Source organism: Lactuca saligna, chromosome 4, assembly GCF_052625555.1.
Source record: "Lactuca saligna cultivar CGN05327 chromosome 4, ASM5262555v1, whole genome shotgun sequence".
NCBI lineage: Eukaryota > Viridiplantae > Streptophyta > Magnoliopsida > Asterales > Asteraceae > Lactuca > Lactuca saligna.
In genome coordinates, this window is record NC_136420.1 from 323,995,765 (window position 1) to 324,017,338 (window position 21,574).

General features: G+C 32.9%; 1 protein-coding gene across 1 annotated transcript; it reads left to right on the forward strand.

The window, feature by feature from the left end:
* Window positions 1-10,892: 10,892 nt before the first annotated feature.
* Window positions 10,893-11,519, forward strand: LOC145040909 (uncharacterized). The gene has a single exon (XM_078988792.1). The coding sequence runs from the start codon at window positions 10,893-10,895 to the stop codon at window positions 11,517-11,519; it is 627 nt and encodes a 208-aa protein (XP_078844918.1).
* The last annotated feature ends 10,055 nt before the right edge of the window (window positions 11,520-21,574 follow it).

Genomic DNA, 21,574 nt, shown 5'->3' on the forward strand with positions numbered 1-21,574 from the left:
TTACATCATGTATTAAGAATCTCCAAATAGGAACTTAATAGAGTTAGACAATGGACTTACCTGAAGTAGAGTCAAACATTTTGACTTTACGATCTCTTAGATCTCTCAGGTATTCAGGGCAGCTTTGCTTCCTATGTCCCTTTCCTTGGCAATAGAAACACACAGACTCATTTGGAATTGCAGATGAACAGTCTCAGAATTGACCTTTCTCTAATGATCAAAACTTTTGACCAAGGCCAATTCCTTTCCTTTAAGAGAATGAATAATTTATGGGATGTCTATGTCAGCTTGGGATGTAGATCTTCCAATCAAATTTGCTTAACCATTGCACCAAATCATTGCTGATTCAATAACAATTAGCAAATACGTAAGATCAATAAGGGTCATGTCATGATCTGTCACATAGTAGTCTTTAACGAACTCACTATATGAATCGGGAAGTGAATGAAGAATCAAGTCAACAACCAACTTCCTTGGGAACACGACACCCAAAATTCCCATCTTGTCAGTATGCAACTTCATGTCCAATACATGAGCACATATAAATTTTCCATCTTTGTGTTTACTAGCTAATATGAATTGAGTGATATTGAACTTTTCAAGTCTTAGAGCTTGTGGGTCAGGGAGAATAATTGGAGGAGGTGGAGGAAGTGAAGTATGATTTCCACTTACACGATCCAATCGTGGAACATCATCTTCAAGAGGAAAGCTTATTACAAAAGATTTCGGAAGACCATAGTTGTCTAAACTAGACATCTACACGGAAGAAATTCAAGTTAGTTGATTTAAGTCATTAATATAACACCCAAATGAAATATTAAGGCTAGGACCCAACACCATATTCTACAATTCGAAAGAGGGATGTTGTAATCTAATTGTAAAATATTTAAAGGTAAGTAAATGACGATTTACCAACTTGCACCATGAAAAACAAAATTGATTATTAAATTGTAATTGGTTTGAAATTCCGAGGTCCTTTAAGATTCATTGAACTTTTCAATGGCATTTTTAAATCTCAATTGTGCCATCAATTTTGTGACTGGGATGTCGAGGATCACAAACAAGGTGTGAACAACCATGCAAATTAGCTTGGTACACCCAATGTTACAAATCACCTAATCAATGTGTCGGTTAACCATACATGCTCCATTGATCTATGATTAACATAAAGCTACCTTTTGTCACTCACTGTCAGTCCCAGATTAGTGTGACGGTTAACTACACATGCTCCACTAACGACTTAATAAGGTGCAAAGTGTAATTTTACAGGTTAGCACCACATTCACATTTTTCCTAAGTAACTAAGATTGGGAATTCATAAGTGTTTAGTTAGTTAGTATTTTCATTATACTTTTAATGAGAATTAATGTCTTATCCTACCCGTTTGGCTAACGACCCTCCACCAGTCAAGAAAGCGGTGGGTGAGAGTGGACACCCATTAAACTGCCATTTTATAGGTAATAACCTTATGCCCCCCCTCCTCCCTTATAGACCAGCTTTGTGAATGAGGCCTACTAACCGTATGACTGACTAGCATACAATTGACATAAACAACATAAAATACTAGCTAGGAGTTTACCTCTTTATGTAGCATGTAGAACTTGTTGCATTTGGCCTTTAAGAACTTAACACTCCAAGTGTGATGCCTCACACGATTCACAACACACCCTTGAACAATTGGATGACTTGAGAGAGGTTTCTAGGCACACAAATCGACTATGCCTCTCCAAGAACAAGCCATGTAACCCATTTTAGCCATGGGTTCTAATATATATATATATATATATATATATATATATATATATATATATATATATATATATATATATATATATATATATCTAAGTAGGAATCTAAGAGTCATGGATTAAACCCTAATCCATACTCTTGGGTTATCATCCATGTTTCGTGTGGGCTAATTCTTCATGGAACTTACATAAACATAGCCGACCCATGAATCAATAGTCCTATATATATATATATATATATATATATATATATATATATATATATATATATATATATATATATAGGAGGGTTCAATTGAGAAAAAAAAAGTTGAGAATGGGGGAATCATTCTCACCCACTCATTTATTTTTGCCGCAAAAGTCTCCGTCATACCAGTAGACATTGGAAAGGAATAGACATGTCATTTCCAACAAAACATGTTTCCTTAAACTATGCTAATCATTACCTTAATATATACAAAAACATAGTTTTTTTTGTTTTTTTATTTTATTTTTAAGAAGCTATTTTTATTGAAAAATGATTTTAAATATACCAAAATTCATGATTTTTTTATTCTCTACAAATAGAAATCCATATTGATATAGTTTTAAGATAAAATTAAAAAAAAAAAAATTTCTTTATATTTTCAGCTATCGTTATTCATAAGTGAATAAAAATTAATCAAGTTTTTACTACAATACATTCGTTATTCAGTCATGAATAAAAACTATGATTAATTTTTTTTTTTACAATTTAAGTATCATTCGTATATGAATATAGCATATAATAAACATAGTATATTCATATTTAAATATTAGACGATGCATTCACTTATGAATATTTCATAGTATATTCACTTGTGAATATTAAATGGTATATTCACTTATGAATGTTATATAATATTTTGATATCTGAATATTACATAGTATTACATAGTATATCACATATAAATTTACATAATATATTCATTTGTGAATATTATATAATATATTCACTTATAAATATTACACAGTATATTCAAATATGAATATTACACAGTATATTCACGTATGAATATTACACAGTATATTCACATATGAATATTACAAGGTATTTTCACAGATATATATATAAGTTTTATATGTTATTCACATATGAATAACATACAGAGTTGCATATTTATTTTTTTGTTTTAATAATCATATACTGAGAAAACATATTCATATATGAATATAACGTGGTAATTTAGTTTATACATTTCATCAAACAGTTGGAGTGCATACAATTTAACTTTTTTTAAAAATATTAAAAACATAATATTTTGACTATTTAAATCTTACAAAAGAGTAGATTGATAAAGAATTATATGAAATTAAAAAAAAATAAAAAAAAATGATTTGATCTTTTTCTAACCTCAGTTTTGAAGTTTTATGTGATAATCGATGTTGAATGAATGATATGAAGTGAATTTTTGTTGATTATCGATGATGTTGATCTAATAACGCTGGGAGTATAACTAATCATAGATGTTGAAGATCTAATCGTATTCAAGCACAATTGAAGGTTGAATTAAAAGAACCAAAAACGAATTTTTATTGTTAACTGTTGAATCGTGTTGATTATTGACGAAGATCGATGATTGATTAGCACTGGATGATGTTGATGATGGTTTAATTGAAGAAATCTGAATGATTGTTGAAAGTTGGAGAAGAAATTTGGATGATGAACGATGAATGAGTTTGAACTGTAATCTAATTCTCTACAGATACGTATTTGAGATCGAAGGTTCTTATCATATTTACAAGTTTGCCACTGTGTCTTTGTATGCTTAGATAAAATGAGTGGCTGAGAATGATTCACCATTTTCAACCTTTTTTATTTTCTCAATTGAACCCACCTCTAAATATATATATATATATATATATATATATATATATATATATATATATATATATATATATATATATATATATATATATATATATATATATATATATATATATATATATATTATTGATTTATATAATCAATCCTCATTAATTTAGTTAGTCTCTGTTGATCACTAAATTAATTCCAAATTAATCTTGATCAATACTAATTATGATTTCATATTAATATATTAGAACTTATACGATATTAATAAATCATAAATAACCTTTTACTCAAATACCCATCCACAAATTGTCCAGGTGATATGCAACCCGAATGGACAATGCTACTCTCGGATCAAATACATACCAATTATAATTATAGGGTTAGACACCTAATCCAACAACACACACCCACCCTCACCCCACAAACACACACAGATAGACATACCTACTCACCCACCCAACACCATTACAACAATTGCCAACCTATCATTATCATCACCACCACCACCATCGTCACTGCCATCACCACCACTGTCACAATTATCGCCGCTACCACCACCGCATGTCATCACCACCACCGCCGCCGACCCGCTAACGTCGTCGCCCCCACCACCACCCCTACCGTTTCCTAAAAATAAAAACTAATAGAAAAATACATATTTAAACATATTTTCTAATTTTCTAATTCTGAAAATGAAAAATGAATAAATTTTAGTTAAAAGTGTTTTCTAAATTTTTCTATGAAAATTAAAAATGAAAAACGAAAATTGAAAATAAAAAACCAAAAACAAAAAACAAAATTTATTTTTAGGTAACTAAACGCAACCTTAGTTTATCCGAATATATACTCCACACCTCGAAACCCACGATATAATTAAAATTAAATCTAGTTTGTTTCATATTAATCAAGATTATACCAAATCGTGTGACGGACAAAAATCACAAACATATGACTTATTTTTAAATTACATCTACCATAAATTCAAATTGTACTTTGTCGGTAAAAACATCAATTATTATAAGAAGTAAACCAAAGGTAGGTATTCATGTCAGAAGAATTGTTGAGCCTATTAATGTTTTGAAAAGGAATGAGGCAATTCGAATGTTTATTAGTATATCTTCTTAAGATCATTCGAAATATTAATTTCAAGTGTAACACCAGATAAAATAGTTGTTTTAAAACATAACATGATTGTTTGTATACTCTTTAGATTTTACAAAAGGTTTAATGATTTTGTGGGAAATGAATTTTATTTTATAACTTAAATAATTCACTGCATGAAAGTTTCTATTCTGTTTCTTTTAAATTGATATAGCGGGACCTTCTCCACTGTTGCTGTCGCTGAAATTTTAACTATATGCTGTTTGTTCATATGTAAGGATTATTTTTATTATTATATTTCACTTTAATATCTATCTCAAAAGATAGATATATTTTTAAGAATTCACCTGAGAATACTTAAATACGAGATTTTGTTTAATGTCCACTAGTTTTGTTTTTCATTTTTAATAAACGCAAGCTTTTTCAACTTATCAATTTGTCGGTTCCAGTTTGGCAAATTTTGTTTTAGGTCGATAGTTTTAGGTAAATCGCAAAATCAAATTAAAGTCGTCGATTATACGTACAGTTTGTGGATAGCATACATGTAACATCTATGTCATAATTTTTATTTTTTTATGTTTTGAATACTAAATATCCACTATGATAACTACTATTCTTTTCATTAGATATTGTAAATATTATATAACTAGCGATGGTGACTTTGATGTGTCTTAGGTTATGCGCCATAAGATTTTAAAAATTACTTTATTTTAAGATATAGGTTTTGCACTACATAAAGCCAATGAACATTTTGTCATATACTATGGGTGTTTGACAAATAAACTATCCAATAGTGTTTTAAGCATGACAGGCCGTGAGATTCAGGAGGCACTGACCGACGGCGAGATTTAGGAGGTCCTGTACAAATCAGTAAAAAAATAGGCCAATATTTAAATAATTTAGCAAAACAATTATAACTTTTCATTTTTTTTTTTTTTTTTTTTTTTTTGCAAAATATATAAATGAAAATTTTCATTCAAAGTAATACACAACAAAATTGTAATCCTTCTAAAGAATAGAACTATGATTCATGATTTGTTTATTGGTTATTGATTTTGAAGAATAAAACTTGATTATGTGATTTTTCTTTAATAAAACTGTAAGAAAAAATAGAAATGAAATAAACAAATTATATTACATTATCAAAAATATAAAACTCTTACTCGCTTCTATAAAATAAAATCAAAAATAAAAGAGTTACCTTCTGATTTTGTGGAACTTCTAAAAAATTTGAAATCAAAAACTTCTAAACATCAAAGAATGATCGACAGTGCACAAATTGTTGCTTCAATGCTTCTAACTTCAAAAAGAATAGGAATATGAAAAAATAAAAGGAAAAGTAAAAGAAAATAATTTACTTATAATAAACAAGAAATTATATGAAGTAAAAATAGAACCTAAAAGGAAAAACATAATTTGATTTGTTTGTTCTTCAAAATCAGAAATTGATTTTTTTATTCCTTTCATATTTTTAAAACTGATTTCTTTGTGCCTTTCGATTTTCAAAACTACGTTGTGTGTACCTTCAAAATTCAAAAAATAAAAAATCACTTATCTTTTTATTTCAAACAATATAAAATGAAGAAGAAAAAATGAACAAGAAAAGTTAAATCAGAAATGCCTTACCTTCTGATTTCGAAACCTTGAGGTTGATTTTCGAAACAGAGAAAACCAAGTATAAGATTCAGCTCCCCTCCCCCGAGATTGGAATCACTCAAAGCTGAATTTCAAGAAAATTGTAGAATTGTTGCTTCTGGTTTTCGAGAAGAAATACAAAAGAAGTGAGATTGTAAGATATTGTTGCCTCTAAAATCGTTTATTATTTTAGAAACAATGAGGTCATTGCTGTCAAGGATGGGATACGATCAACTGACCATCATTAATTTCTGTCTCATACGCCCTTACCGGTGTCCACAAAATAACACACGGATGTCCAATCTGATGGCACATCCTTAAGTTATGTTTTTGATACCCGTAGGGGTCATTTTGGGGTCCCTCCCAAAGAGACTTTAACAAAAATCGAAACGTTTTTCTTTTCCCCAAAATTCTAATTTTCCTGCTCCTTTCTCGTGTTGCTTGAGTCACTTGTTACTTACCAAGAAAGACTAACCTAATTTTTTTTGGGCCCTAACTGAACATAGTATACTATAATTGCTAAAAAAATAGGCCTTACGATTTTTTGGGCCATGTTCATATGCACCTTTTCAACTCCCCATGGGTACACCATCCACATCATGGGCGTGGTTTTGAGGTGAATATTGAGGTAGCGAAGAGGTTGGCATTCATAGAACCCCATGTGGAGTAGAGGAGTATAACCAAGGCCACAAATGACCACATGTTTCTATCGTTTGGCGTATATTCATGACTTGGGGTAGAGAATAACACTCCTCTTCACGACATTCACGACGGGCTTGATCCTAACATTTTGAAGGTTGTGTGTCAAAATTAAATCGAGGCTTTATAAAAAAAAAATTCCTATAAAAAGTTATTAAGTAATTCCCTAGTACTAAATTCAAAACTTAAAGTTGATAAAAAGCATCCTGTAGATTCCATACATGAGCACTTTATATGGGTCTTCATTCTTCAATAATATGTTAAAATTGTTACAAAAAGCTTTCCAAAAGTGATATATAATCGACATGTCATGCATTATTTTCATATATCTTTGAACTATAAGCAAGTTGTGATGGGTTTTATACAAAAGAACAATCCTATGTGCTCATAGAAAACCCTAAAGCTTGGATCTAGGTTTCTCTATTATACATACAATTCATCCAAGACTTGAAACCCTAATCTAGCACACTATTAAAAAATGAGATCTAAAATATAACTAGTTTAGATGATACCTTTCAATAGTTGCAAGAATCATTGATCTTCAAGAAGCTTAGTGTCATAAGTGTAACACCTCTAATGGCTTACAAACACCAAGGTAAGAGGATGATGTTTAGGAGAGAGGGTGATAGGCTATAATCGGCTCCAAGCTTCCAAGGGATCAAGTGGCCGATTTTGCTAGCCCTAGGGGTCCTTATATACCTGTGCTCCTAGGGTTTCAGTCGAAACCCTAATTGGATAGCTTAGGCCTTAAACAGTCCAAAGAACCTTCCAAAATAAGGCCCCCTTGGATGAATTCAAGATGGATTCCACCCAAAAATTTGTCCATACCCTAATCCTTATGGATTATCAGCCCGAAATGAATTATCTTATAATTGTAGTTCCAGTCCCCTTTATTTAATTAATCTCTTTTAGTCATAATAACTAATTCTTAATTAATTATTTAACTAACATTAACTAATCAATATGATTTCTCCTTTAATATATTATTCTTATAATATATTAATAAACCATAATAACCTCTTTTTTTTATAAATCATCCTGTCAAGTTGTTTTGGTGAAGGCAATCCAAAAGAACCATGCACAACCGGGTCAAGTACATACCAAATATAGTTACGGGCTTAGACACTAATCCAACAAGTTGTCCATAATTATTCCCTTATGTTCTAGATTAATTCGTTTTGCGTTCTTGTTAGATAACTTATAAGAGAAACAAAATACTTTATCAAGATACTTATAGTACAAAGGCTAATCACTATAATGTTTTTCTCACTTTTGTTAGTACTTATTATTGGATTAGGTGTCTAAGTCAATAACTATTTTTTGTATGTACTTGATTTGATTATGAGTATAGTCCTTTTGAGTTACCTTCACTCATGCAAATTGATAGGATGACAAGAGGAGAGAGAGAGTAGAATTTATAAATTGGTATAAAAATGGTTTCATTAATATATTACAAGATTAATATATTATTTAGAAATAATATTATTTAATTAGTATTGATCAGAAATTAATTTGGTGATCAAAAGAGACTGATTAAATTAAGGGGACTGATATTTCAATTAACTGTTAGTTGCTAGTTGGGCTATGGACTCCTAATAAAAGAGATTAGACGAAATCTATGGGAAGCCCATAAGGAATTTGTGCAAGGGGCCTTCTAGAAAGGTTTCATGGATTGCAGAAGGCCTAAGCAAGGAAATTAGGGTGTCCACCTTAAAACCCTAATAGCCTCAACTATAAACAGACCCTTATACATAAGAATTTGGCTCTATGCTTCTTTAAGTTGCCCTAGCCGAATTCTAATTCTCTGCTAAGTCACCTTGTTGCATTGGGTGTTTGTGACTCCATTAAAGGTGCAACACTTAGGGCGCTAGGCTTTCAGAAGTCAAGATAAAGAAGGATTAAACTTGTTATTGGTACATAACAAGAGAGGTAAAGATTCTAACCTTAATCATATGTGATTTTTGATATATGTATGCTAGTCATAGGGTTATTTCTTTGGTACTCATAGTTGTATGTTCAAATTAGAAAAACCTAGATCCAAAGCAATTAGGGTTGCATGTACACCATATGAATGATGTTATGCTTATAACCCAACACTTATTGTAAAAATTCTATCTATTTATCAATGGTAAATATCTTAAGTTACTCATTAAACATTTCCTAATTTCTAGAATTATAGATGTTTACTGGAATATTTTCTTTGTCATTACCATTACCATTCAAGTTGGCTATGTTTTCATCTACACAAGACATACTTTCTTGCACTCGTAATTCAACTATTTCTTATCTATGTTCTTCTACAACGTCATCAAATTCGACCGCATTTAGTGTAACCCCTTATGTATATTTATCATCATTAGATTGAAGATTATCTAAACTTACAATGTTATCTTTGAATACATTTTGCTCCATTTTAAATGATTCTTCATTATGATGACATTTCTAGCAATTCTTTGATAATAAATTTACTGATGTATCTATTTGTTTGTAGTAAGCAACCAATCACAATAACCAACAACCGCTCATACAGTTCATTCGCAACCAACAACCCATTAGCGACCTCCTCCAATCATCAATTCTTATAATTGACTACGGGTGAAAGTAAAAGAACAAAATAGGGAAGACTCCGATCTAGAAGAAGATGACGGTGCGAGAGGGTGTCCTGGTCTACGTAGGGAATCCCATGGTTTTGATTACCACCAAAGAGCAAAAGATGTACCCTTTTTTAGCGGATCGATGAACATCGAAGGCTTCCTAGATTATATGAATGAGCTGGAGAATTTTTTTTCAATTATATTATATCCCGGGAAATAAACAGGTTACTTTCGTGTCTTACAAACTCAAAGGAGGAGCTCAGGCTTGGGGGAAGAACATGCAAACCACGCGAAAACGACAATGTAACTTACTTATTACTTCTTGGGATCAAATGGAACGTGAACTAAAGCGCAAATTCTTACCCCTAATCATGATCAAATTTTATTCAACATGTTTCAAAATTGCACGCAAGGAGATCGATCAGTAGAGGTTTACACCACCGAATTCCATCAATTAGCCTCTAGGAACGACCTCATAGAAATCGAATCACAACAGGTATCACGTTATACTAACGGATTACACCCCATGATTCAAGATAGAATATCCATAGTACCCATATATATACATTGGATGATGCGTATAATCTGGCTATTCGGGATGAAACACAACTAGCAAAGAGTAGTAAAACCTTTTCATTTCCTGCTAATCGGAATACGTTCACCAGTGGGTCAATATCACAGCCACCAGAAAACAACCATGTGGTTACAAAAAGTCCAACACCCTACTAGGGTAAAGGCGTCACCTCTACTACTACCGCCAACCCTTACGCTCGACCAATACCGGGGAAGTGTTTTAAATATGGCATCTTAGGTCATCGGTCTAGCAATTGTAGAGGAACAATAGCCCAAGTTAAGTTTACCACAAGAGAATAAGGAGACGTTGACGATGAAGTTGTTGGTGATGAGGGTGACAACAAAAATGTTGAGATTTATTTTGCAACTGACGAGACTTTTTGTGACGATTGCATTACTAAGTCATGTGTCATCCAACGAATTATGCTTGCACCTAAAGTAACTGAGAACCCTCGCAATGCCATAATTTGTTTTGAACTCACTTCGTAGTTCATCAGAAGATATTTGACTTCATTATTGATGGTGGGATTATTAAAAATATTGTTTCTCGAACAATCGTACAACAACTAAAACTACCTACCAGAAAGCATCCACACCCTTAAAAAATAGGATGGATCAAATCGATTGGAGAGATCCATGTCACTGATCAATGTCAAATCCCTTTTTCCATTGGCAAATAAAGATGAATTGTGGTTTGATGTTGTGTACATGGATGCATGTCATATTCTGCTTGGGCGACCTTCAGAATTTGATAGGGATGAGATACACAAAGGCAAGGAAAGCACATACTCCTTTAAGGTTAATGGAGTGAAGATGAATTTAGTTTCTTTGATAGAATCTAGTAAACCCACGACCCCTCTTAACGACGTGAAGAAAAATAGCCTGGTGGTATTGTCTCATCGAGATTTTAAAGAAGAGATAAAGGGGAAATCTATCATTTATGCTATTGTTGCTACAAGTTCTATCAAAGAGGGAGCCAAAACTAATGTTCATGCCAAATTAACGCCTATCCTATCGAAATTTAATTCCTTTATCCCTACCAAATTACTAGCAACACTTCCACTCATATGTGATATTCAACACCAAATCGATTTCATTTCAGAATCTAAGTTACCCAACCTAGGAAACTATTGCATGAGCCTAAAGGAAAACCAAATACTACAAGAACAGGTTGAAGATTTATTGAAAAAGGCTCTCATATGCGAGACCATGAGTCCTTCTACAAGCCCATCTATGTTGGTTCCAAAGAAAGATGGTAGTTGGAAAATATTTGTTGATAGCAGAGCCATCAACAAGATAATGGTGGCTTATATATATTTCGAATTACCCGATTAGATGAAATGTTATACATGTTGGAAGGGTCCAAGGGTTTTTCTAAACTTGACCTACGAAGCGGGTATCATTAGATTCGTATTCACCCAGGTGATGAATGGAAGACAAGATTTAAAACAAAAGATGGTACTTACGAGTGGCTGGTCATGCCTTTTGGTTTGTCCAACGCACCTAGCACTTTCTCTCGGCTCATGAACCAGGTATTTAAACCTATCCTTAGATCTTTTGTGGTCGTTTATTTTGATGATATTCTCATGTATAGTAAGATAGAGAGTGAGCATCTTCTACACCTTACAGATGTTCTTACTATTTTAGATAGTAACAATCTTTATCTCAACCTAAATAAATGTAATTTTTTGACCAATTAATTACTATTTTTAGGTTTTATCATTACCCCAGTTCGAATTCGAGTAGATGAGGAAAAAGTGTGTGTCATACGCGAGTGGCCGGTTCCCAAAATCATTAGTGAAGACCGTAATTTTCATGGACTTGCGACATGTTATCAGCGATTTGTTTGAAATTTTAGTTATATTATGGCTCACATCACCCAGTGTTTGAAAAAGGGGTCAATTTTAATGGGATATGCAACTACTTGAAGTTTTGACCTCATTAATGAAAAATTGACTTCTGCTCCTTTATTAGTCTTGCCCAATTTCGATAAACTTTTTCACTTTAGAATGTGATGCATCGATTATAGGCGTTGGTGCTGTTTTGTCCCAAGATGGTAAACTCGTGACATTCTTTAGTGAGAAACTTAGTGAGGCACGACAAAAGTGGACTACTTATGAATTAGAATTTTATGTGATTTATACTTCCATACAACATTGGGAGCAATATCTGTTCCATCGTGAGTTTATTCTTTATACATACAACGAAGCACTTAAGTATTTTAACAGTCAACAAAAATTAAATCGCATGCATGGGCGCTGGGTTTCATATGTTCCATGTTTTTCGTTTGATTTAAAACATAATTTTGGTGATCAGAACAACATGGCTGATGCGTTGAGCATTGAGTTGAATTATTAGTAACCTTACGGACCGAAATCCTTAATTTCAAAGATTCGAAAGAGTTATATGCTAACGATGAAGATTTTAAGAAGATATGGAGCAGCAACATAGTTCCACTTATGTTAAAACTTGATGGTTATATGTTCTATGATCATCGTCTATGTATTCCCCAAACTTCATTACGGGAACAACTTATCAAAGAATTACATGGAGGCAGATTAGGAGGCCATTTTGGAAGGGACAAGACTCTTGCTTTAGTTGAAGAGCACTATTATTGGCCGCAATTACGACGAGATGTGGGTCGATTTGTTGCTAAATGTGTTATTTGTCAGACAGCCAAAGGCCAATCCCAAAATATTCGTTTATATATTATATTGCCCGTTCTTGAAGGCCCTTGGGAAGATATTTGTATGGATTTTGTTTTAGAACTTCCCAAAACAACAAGAGGAAATGATTATGTGTTTATGATGGTTGATTGTTTCTCTAAGATGTCCCATTTTATCCCTTACAAGAAAACGGCTGATTCATCTAATATTGCCTTATTATTTTTTCGGGAAATAGTATGTTTACATGGAATTCCTTCGTCAATCACATCTGATCGTGACACCAAGTTTCTTAGTTATTTTTGGCGCACTCTTTGGAGGTTATTTCATACTACACTCCAATTTAGTACATCTTTCCATCCCCAAACAGATGGACTTAAGTGGTGAACAAAACCTTAAGAAATTTAATAAGGTGTCTTTGTGGAGATCGCCCTAAACAATGGGACCAATTTCTCGCTCCAACTGAATTTGCTTTTAATAACTTAGCCAATAGGTCAACTGGTAAATCGCCTTTTAGATTATCTACCAAAGCCAGTCTAAACATCCAATAGATCTTATTCAGCGACCCGAGTTGCTTGCTCATAGTTTCACGACTGAAAATTTGACTATAAAATCAAAGTAGTCCAAGAAGAGGTTAAACAAAACCTGGCATTTTCTATAACTAAGTATAAACAAGCACATCACAAACATCGACGTGAGAATGTCTTTGAAGTGGGTGATCTTGTTATGGTTCATTTACAAAAAGAACGGTTCGCAGTGGGTACATACAACAAGCCCAAGATAAAGAAAATTGGTCGTTTGCAAGATATTTTGGAGAGTGAATGATAATGCCAATGTTGTGGCTAGCTGGTCCATTTCTCCTATAGGATTGATATTGTTTAGCTATAATTACTTGGTCTACAACGTATGTTGGGTCTTTATGTTGATATATTCTAAATTCGTTTATGTTTTGAATAAAAGAGTCGAGATTGATTTCTTAATTCTTAGTGTGCATGTTCATTGCGTTTGACAAAACACCTAATTAAATTGTCTTCTCTATAGTCCCAGACTACACCACTATAACATACATCCTTATATGCGTATGAGGCACATATCATGCGAGTATAGGTGGGGCCCACTTATAGGGCGTGCTTTGGCAACACACATTTAATAAATTTTTGGAAGTCGGATTTTTAACTTTTTGAACTTTGAATTATATAAATTTGTTTGAATGTATGGAGGTCAAAACCTTTATTTAAGAAAGACTTATGATTTAAAAGTTATTTCAAATAGCAAGAAAAAGTCATATCTGCTGTAATAAAATTATAAATCACCCTTAAAAATGTTTTAAGGTTATTTTATGCCATTTTATGTAACGTTATATGTTTTAAAAGTGTATAGTTACTTTTTTATAAAATTTAAATACAAATAAAAGCTAAATATTTTCAGTTTCAAATAAAGGATATAAATTCAATCGATCAGCTACGTATTACCACCGGTTACTATTTAGTATTTACCACGGGTTACTGCTTGTTTTAGACAAAATACCCATAAACATCAAATTTATGGACCGTCGGTGCTACTTGCCCTTTTCATAGATTAGAAAAAGTTATGATGATCAACCATAAATAGAAAGAAAGTGAGATGATGGATCAGTCAATATTGAGGTTGACATCTACAGTCCACATGGAGATAACATGTGATTTATGTAGGAAGAAATCACACAGCATGCATTAACAATTCCAAATCACTGTTTGTTTGTTTTTTTTTTTTTTTTTTTTTTTTTTCATCTATAATTATTGTTTGTTTACATCTCTCTTTCGTAACGCAAAAGTCGTGGAAAATGTCATTCATAATGTAAACTATTTGTGTCCTTCGGTTTTAATGAATTCAATTATGTTTTCTTACCGAGTGATAAATATGACGTTCAAACTTAGAAGATTAATATTCATATGATTAGGATAGAAATGATAAAGTAGTTTCGAAATTTGTCAAGAACAATTCATTGCACATGGATAGAGAAATAATAATAGCATAGGGACATCATTAACTAACATATTAAATTCCAAAGCTTCCACTGATTGACCAAATTTAGTAAAATTCAATAACAAACAAATCAAAATGACGTAAACTTTATTAAAAATAATTACTATATGAAAATTTAGACCTAATACGGGCGTGATAATACTTGAATTGGGGTGTCATAAATATCGAAATCCAATAAATTTTGCTTACTTGGTTTTCATTATTTTGTTCGCCTAATCGAATAAAGATAATCTTATTCGGTTTGATTAACTTTCCTCTACCGAATACCCTTAATAAAGTATTGCATTAATATTTTTAAATAATATCTTTATAAATAAATTATTTTGATACCTAAACTTGTATGTTGTTTCGGGTTGACGTATCTCTTTTAGGTTAAGGGGGTTTGAATTGGGTTTTTTAACAATTTTTTTTTAAATGTTTATTAGTTTTGCAATCATAATTATTAAAAAACTATTTAAGAATGGACAGAAATATATAAGGTTATGTTCATATGAGAAGACTTAATTTTGTGAGAGTCTGAGACACAATCCTAGCCACTCATTTAGTAGATAAAAAAAATTAAACGCAAAATAATTGAAAGTTTTCGAAAATATAAATTCAAATATTATTTTCAAAGTTCAAATTTTCCAAAAAAAAAAAAAAAAAAAAAAAAACCAAAATAGTAAAAAACAAAAAAAAATAAAATACATTTTTTTACATATTCTAGTAAAATATTAAAATATTCTACATATCTGACAAATCTAGTAGAATATTCTAACATTTTAAAAATCATATTAGAATATTTACAATATAATATTCTATTAGAATATTTTACTTATTTTTCTAAAAAAACGGTAATTTTTGTATTTTTATTTTTATATTTTTAGGTAATTAAAGTTCCGAAAATAATAATTAAAATTTTTTTTTGGATTTTTTCTTTTATTTTGCATTTTAAAATTTATTTTAGATTCGGTCTCACCATCTCACAAAATTAGCATGTTCTCAAATTAACACGAACATATATATATATATATATATATATATATATATATATATATATATATATATATACATATATATATATATATATATATATGTATATATATATATATATATATATATATATATATATATATATATATATATATATCCTCCGTAATAAATAAGGAATTTTTTTTGCAACATATCACACTCTCATTGATTTGATCACATCTCATTTTTTGGTTATTTTTAATTAATGTTTTTCCCACATGATATTTTATGTTTTTTTTTTTTTTTCATTTTATTAATTTTCACACAATATTTAACTGTAATAACTACAATAAATGTAATAATAAATGTTTATCAATTTCATTAATTAACTTTCTTCTAATTTCAAATTTTCAAAATTAAAGTTTATTAGTTTTCTTTGTTTATTTATATAAATTATTTGTTTAATTTAAAAAAACAAACAAACAATTTAATTATAATCATTCAATATTTTTCTATTTTTTTCTTATAAATTCAAACTTCTCAAATGTTTAAAATTTCATATTTTTTTTCTTTAAAGTGAACCTAAGTAATACATGGGTCTTACACCTCTTTTAAAGGGTGTAAGACCCATGTATTACATGGCTTCATTTTAAAAAAAAAAAAATATGAAATTCTAAACATTTGATAAGTTTGAATTTAAAAGAAAAAAATAGAAAAATATTGAATTATTAAAATTAAATTGTTTGTTTTTTTTTAAATTAAACTTATAATTTAAATAAATAAACAAAGGAAACTAATGAAACTTTAATTTATAAAATTTGAAATTAGAAAGAAGGCAATTCATGAAATTGATATTTGTTTATTATTACATTTATTGTAATTATTATATGTAAATATGTGGAAATTAATAAAATGAAAAAAAAAAACATAAAATCTCGTGTGAAAAAAAAATGATAATAACCACAAAATCACATGTGATCAACTCAATGAGAGTGTGACATGTATTAAAAAGTTCATTATTTATTAATAATGATATATATATATATATATATATATATATATATATATATGTGTATATATATATATATATATATATATATATATATATATATATATATATATATATATATATATTAATGTTTATTAATTGAGCAATCATAATTGTAAAATGTTTATTAATGTTTATATATATATATATATATATATATATATATATATATATATATATATATATATATATATATATATAATATGGTACGTCGATCTTTGCTTGGGATTGTTGCTTATCTTTGGACTTAGAGTAGACATGTAAGAGGAAATAAGAAAAGTCAGGAGTAATACTTGGGCTAGTGTAACACCCCGACTCTGAGGTATAAATTTTACAGTTTTATAGTTTCATTTTGAAAGATTGACTCAATCAATTAGATTTCCTGACTCGTCAAGTAAGAACTTATTTGGCCGTGTAACTTAAGTGACCAACTCGATGAGTCGGGGGGTACGAATCGACGAGTTGGAGCTGGAGGATGAAACCCTAATTTCTGGGGTTTTGCACCCTATTTAAAGGGTCATTAGCCTCCTTTAGCTTCCCTTAGTGCCCCCTTTGAGCCGAGAAACCCTAAATCGTGTTTTCTCTCCCTATTTGCATGTTGTTAAGCATGGAAGGAAGATCTTGTTGCAAGGAGCTTGAAGATCAAGAAGTTTGAGGCAAGAACGTTTGTAGATTTGAAGTCTACTCATGTTTAGCATCATTCGAAGGTATCAAGTCGTCACCTTGATCTCCTCCTATCTAGATCCTTCTATATTTGAGTTTTGGGACCATTTTATCATGTTGGTGTTTCATTTCAAATGTTGAACCAATATCTGAGGTTGCAACTTCAGATATAGGCTTATCTTCCTCATTATAATCATAAAGTTTCAGCCTTTAGCAGGACAATGCATTTCCCTTGCCTAGAACCTCTTCTTTAGCTTTATTTGAGCCATTATCACATTGCATGTACGTAAAGTTTTCAGCTTTACATAAGAAGTATGCCTTAGGAGCTTAGATCTGCATTATGGAGCTTTTAGGTAGCTTTAAATCATCTGAATGGAGAAAAGACTGAAAGGACTCGACGAGCTACATGACCAACTCGGCGAGTTAGATGAAGATTATCCTTGAGGGTTTCTGACCAAACTCGGAGAGTCAGCAAGACGACTCGACGAGTTAGTTAGGGTTTTCTCGACTTTTAGACATGCAGGGACTTGACGAGTTGTCTGGAAACTCAACGAGTCAACTGGGGATTTCACGGCTTCTCGAGTTTTGGAAGGACCTGGCGAGTTAGTGAACTACACTCGACGAGTAGGGTCAACTTGGACTGTTGATCTTGACCGTTGACTTTGACTTTGACCAAGGGTTGACCAGTTAACTGGTGGGGGTATTTTGGTAAATTGGAAATTTATGGAATGATTTCATAGTGACTATTGGTGGTGGAGTCCGTGGTTGTGGGTCGAGAGTTTGAGCTTACTACTTAAGTTTGACGTTTGCAAAGTGATTTTTCCTCACTATACTCAAGGGTCGAAGGCACCAAGGCCGACCCTTTGGATTTTTATCGTGATATGTTATGCTAGTATGATCTGTTAGATCGATATCCTGGTAGATAGGATGGTATATGCTATTATGATCTATTAGATCAGTATCCTAGTAGATAGGATGTTATTATGTTGCTATGATCCGTTAGATCAGTTTAACTTTCTATAAACTATTATGTGATTATATGTTATATGTGCACATGTTTGATTGGTGGTTGAGGCTTATCTGCTTTGTGTGAAAGCCAATAGACTTGGGCATTCCAACCCGATGGTTGTGGGCTGTGAGTATTCCATCCCGAGGATGATTGGACTCGTAGTATGTGGGCATTCTAACCTATTGGTTGTGGGCCTAGGGTATTCCATCCCGAGGATGATTGGACCCATAATATGTTGGCATTCCAACCTAATGGTTGAGGGTCGGGGGTATTCCAACCTGATGGTTGACTGGACCCATAGTATGTTGTTTGTGATTATATATGTATTGTTGTATGTATGGGTATTTTGGGGGAACTCACTATGCTTTGGGATTATATATCCAGTTTTGTTTCAGGTAAATCAAATGATCGCGAGAAGGAAAAGGCGTGATCGTACAGCTCCTCATATTTTTATTACCTTGTTTTTGGGATACTCTGATATTATAGTATTTTGAAAACAAACTTTGTAATAGCTGTTAGGTTCTAAATGTTTTGAAAAATTTAAATTTGGCATGATTTTTATGGATGTTACAAGTTGGTATCAGAGCCTTGGTTTGAGTGAATTAGAGGAACACTCATGTGAATACAGTCTCAAATGAAGGAAAAGATTTTCAAAAATGATTTTTAAAATAATAAAAAAGGATGTAGAGTGTACGATCAGCCGGAGCCAGTAAGTAGACCCTAAAATACCATACGATTATTTGATATTGTGATATGATAGAACAACATGCTAGTACGAGGCTAGGGATCTTCAGGAATTGCATGATAAAATTGCCTGATTATATGATGCCTGATAGCCTAGGGTTTTTCTTTATATTAGCTTGACATCATTACTGTAGTTGCTTAGTGTATGCATCACAGTTATACATAATTAAGATCTTATAGCCTGAGAATGTTTGGTTCAACTTTGTTTCATGTTCCTTGTTTGGTTGTGGGATTAGAGTAGGACTGAGTATTTGGATGTCTATGGTGTCTAGCATTATGTATGGCTAGCATACACGAGTGCTATAGGGTTAGTGGAAGTTTCATGGGTGGTTTGTGTGAGGCTGGTAGTCAGTTATGAGATAGTTAGCCTTCCTCTAGGAGTGAGGATTGAGCGACTACCATGTATATGCATATTGTTAGGGTGTTGTGATGATACTTGAGACAAATATGAGTAGGTGTGGAAGGTAGTATGGGGACATACTAATGAAAGACAAGGACCTATACACATGTCAAGGAAGTCACAACCCCTAGGGTTTAGTTGGGAGATGGTTCCCTATTATTTGTGCAGATTATCTGATATCTTCCTTGTGTATTTTCAGTATGGTGGTTACAAGGCGTTTTATGATTGGATCTGGATCGGGATCAGGGTACCCTGATAGCACCCGAGATCATCAGTCAGGATGGGCCAGCATTGACAGAGGACCGAGTCAGGAAGCTCATCCACGAGGAGGTGGTCGAGATTGTCCGGGGTCAAATTCCAGAGATGTTTGGGTCTATAAAGATCGTTATGATGGAGTATTTTGATGACAGGTATGCAACCCTAGCTGAGACGGTTTTCGCAATAGCTACAATAGTTGTAATAGTGGTAGCAGGAGGAGCCGGTCGGGGCTTCCAGTACCGGGACTATGATAACACGATGCACCCGACCTTTTATGGGACTTAGGATCCGATCATAGCCAGGAGGTGGATATATGACTTGGAGGGATGCTTCTTCACATGCTCATGTGAGTCTTTATCGCAAACAAAAATGTTGTTTCTGCTTCTTCAGTATACCAGAGATGTGAGTTGCAGATCTTCAGAGTGTATTTCCCAATAGACTTGATTCCGATTCCCATGGGGGATGTGTGTGTGATTGTGGGTATGGACTGGCGTAGTCGTTTTGGTGCCATGATCGACTGCGAGGGTCAACAGGTATTGTGGTTCGAATTCCAAGTGGGGGAGAATTGATTTTCTATGTAGAGGGTACCTAATTGGGATCAGGGATTTGTTCAGCTACCAGGTCCCGGTAGTACATTCAGCACAGGTGTGCGGGTTATCTAGCAAATGTGGTGGATACGCGGGCCAAAGATCAGATTTAAGTTTCAGAGGTTCCAATCATTGGGGAGTTTGCTGACGTGTTCCCAGAGGAGTTACATGGAGTGCCTCCAGAGAGGCAGGTTGATTTTAGGATCGACCTAGTGCCGGGTGTGGCCCCTATCACCAGGGAGTCATACCGATTGGCGCCACCAAAGATGCAGGAGCTGTCATCACGACTGCATGAAATGTTGGGCAAGCAGTTAATTCGTCCGAGCAGTTCTCCATGGGGAGCACCGGTTCTCTTCATCAAGAAGAAGGATGGTTCACACCGGATGTACATCGATTACCGGGAGTTGAACAAGTTGAAAGGAAGAATCATTATCTACTCCCAAGGATAGAATATCTTTTTGATCAGTTGCAGGGAGCATCTTGGTTCTCCAAGATAGACCTGCGGTTCGGGTATCATCAGGTCAGGTGTAGGGAGGAGGACGTGGAGAAGACCGTGTTATGGACTCGTTATGGACATTACGAGTTCGTGGTCATGTTGTTTGGGCTCACCAACGAACCAATAGTATTTATGGACCTGATGAATTGAGTTTGCCGACCGATGCTCAATCTCTCAGTCATCTTATTCATAGATGATATCTTGGTATACTCCAAGACTTGATAGCAACATGAGGAGCACCTTTGGGAGTTATTGGGAGTTTTTAGGCGGGAACGACTTTATCCCAAGTTCTCGAAGTGCGAGTTTTGGCTACGAGAGGTTTAGTTCCTTGGATACTTCGTTAACAAGGAGGGGATTTTGGTCGATCCGGCCAAAATCGAGGCTATTATGCAGTGGGTGGTTCCAAAATCTCCTTCGGATATCAGGAGATTTTTGGTATTAGCAGGGTACTATCGAATATTCATACAGTATTTCTCCAAGAATGCAGCACCCCTCACTTATCTGACGATGAACGGGGTGGATTTCCGGTGGGGCCCTAAGAAGCAA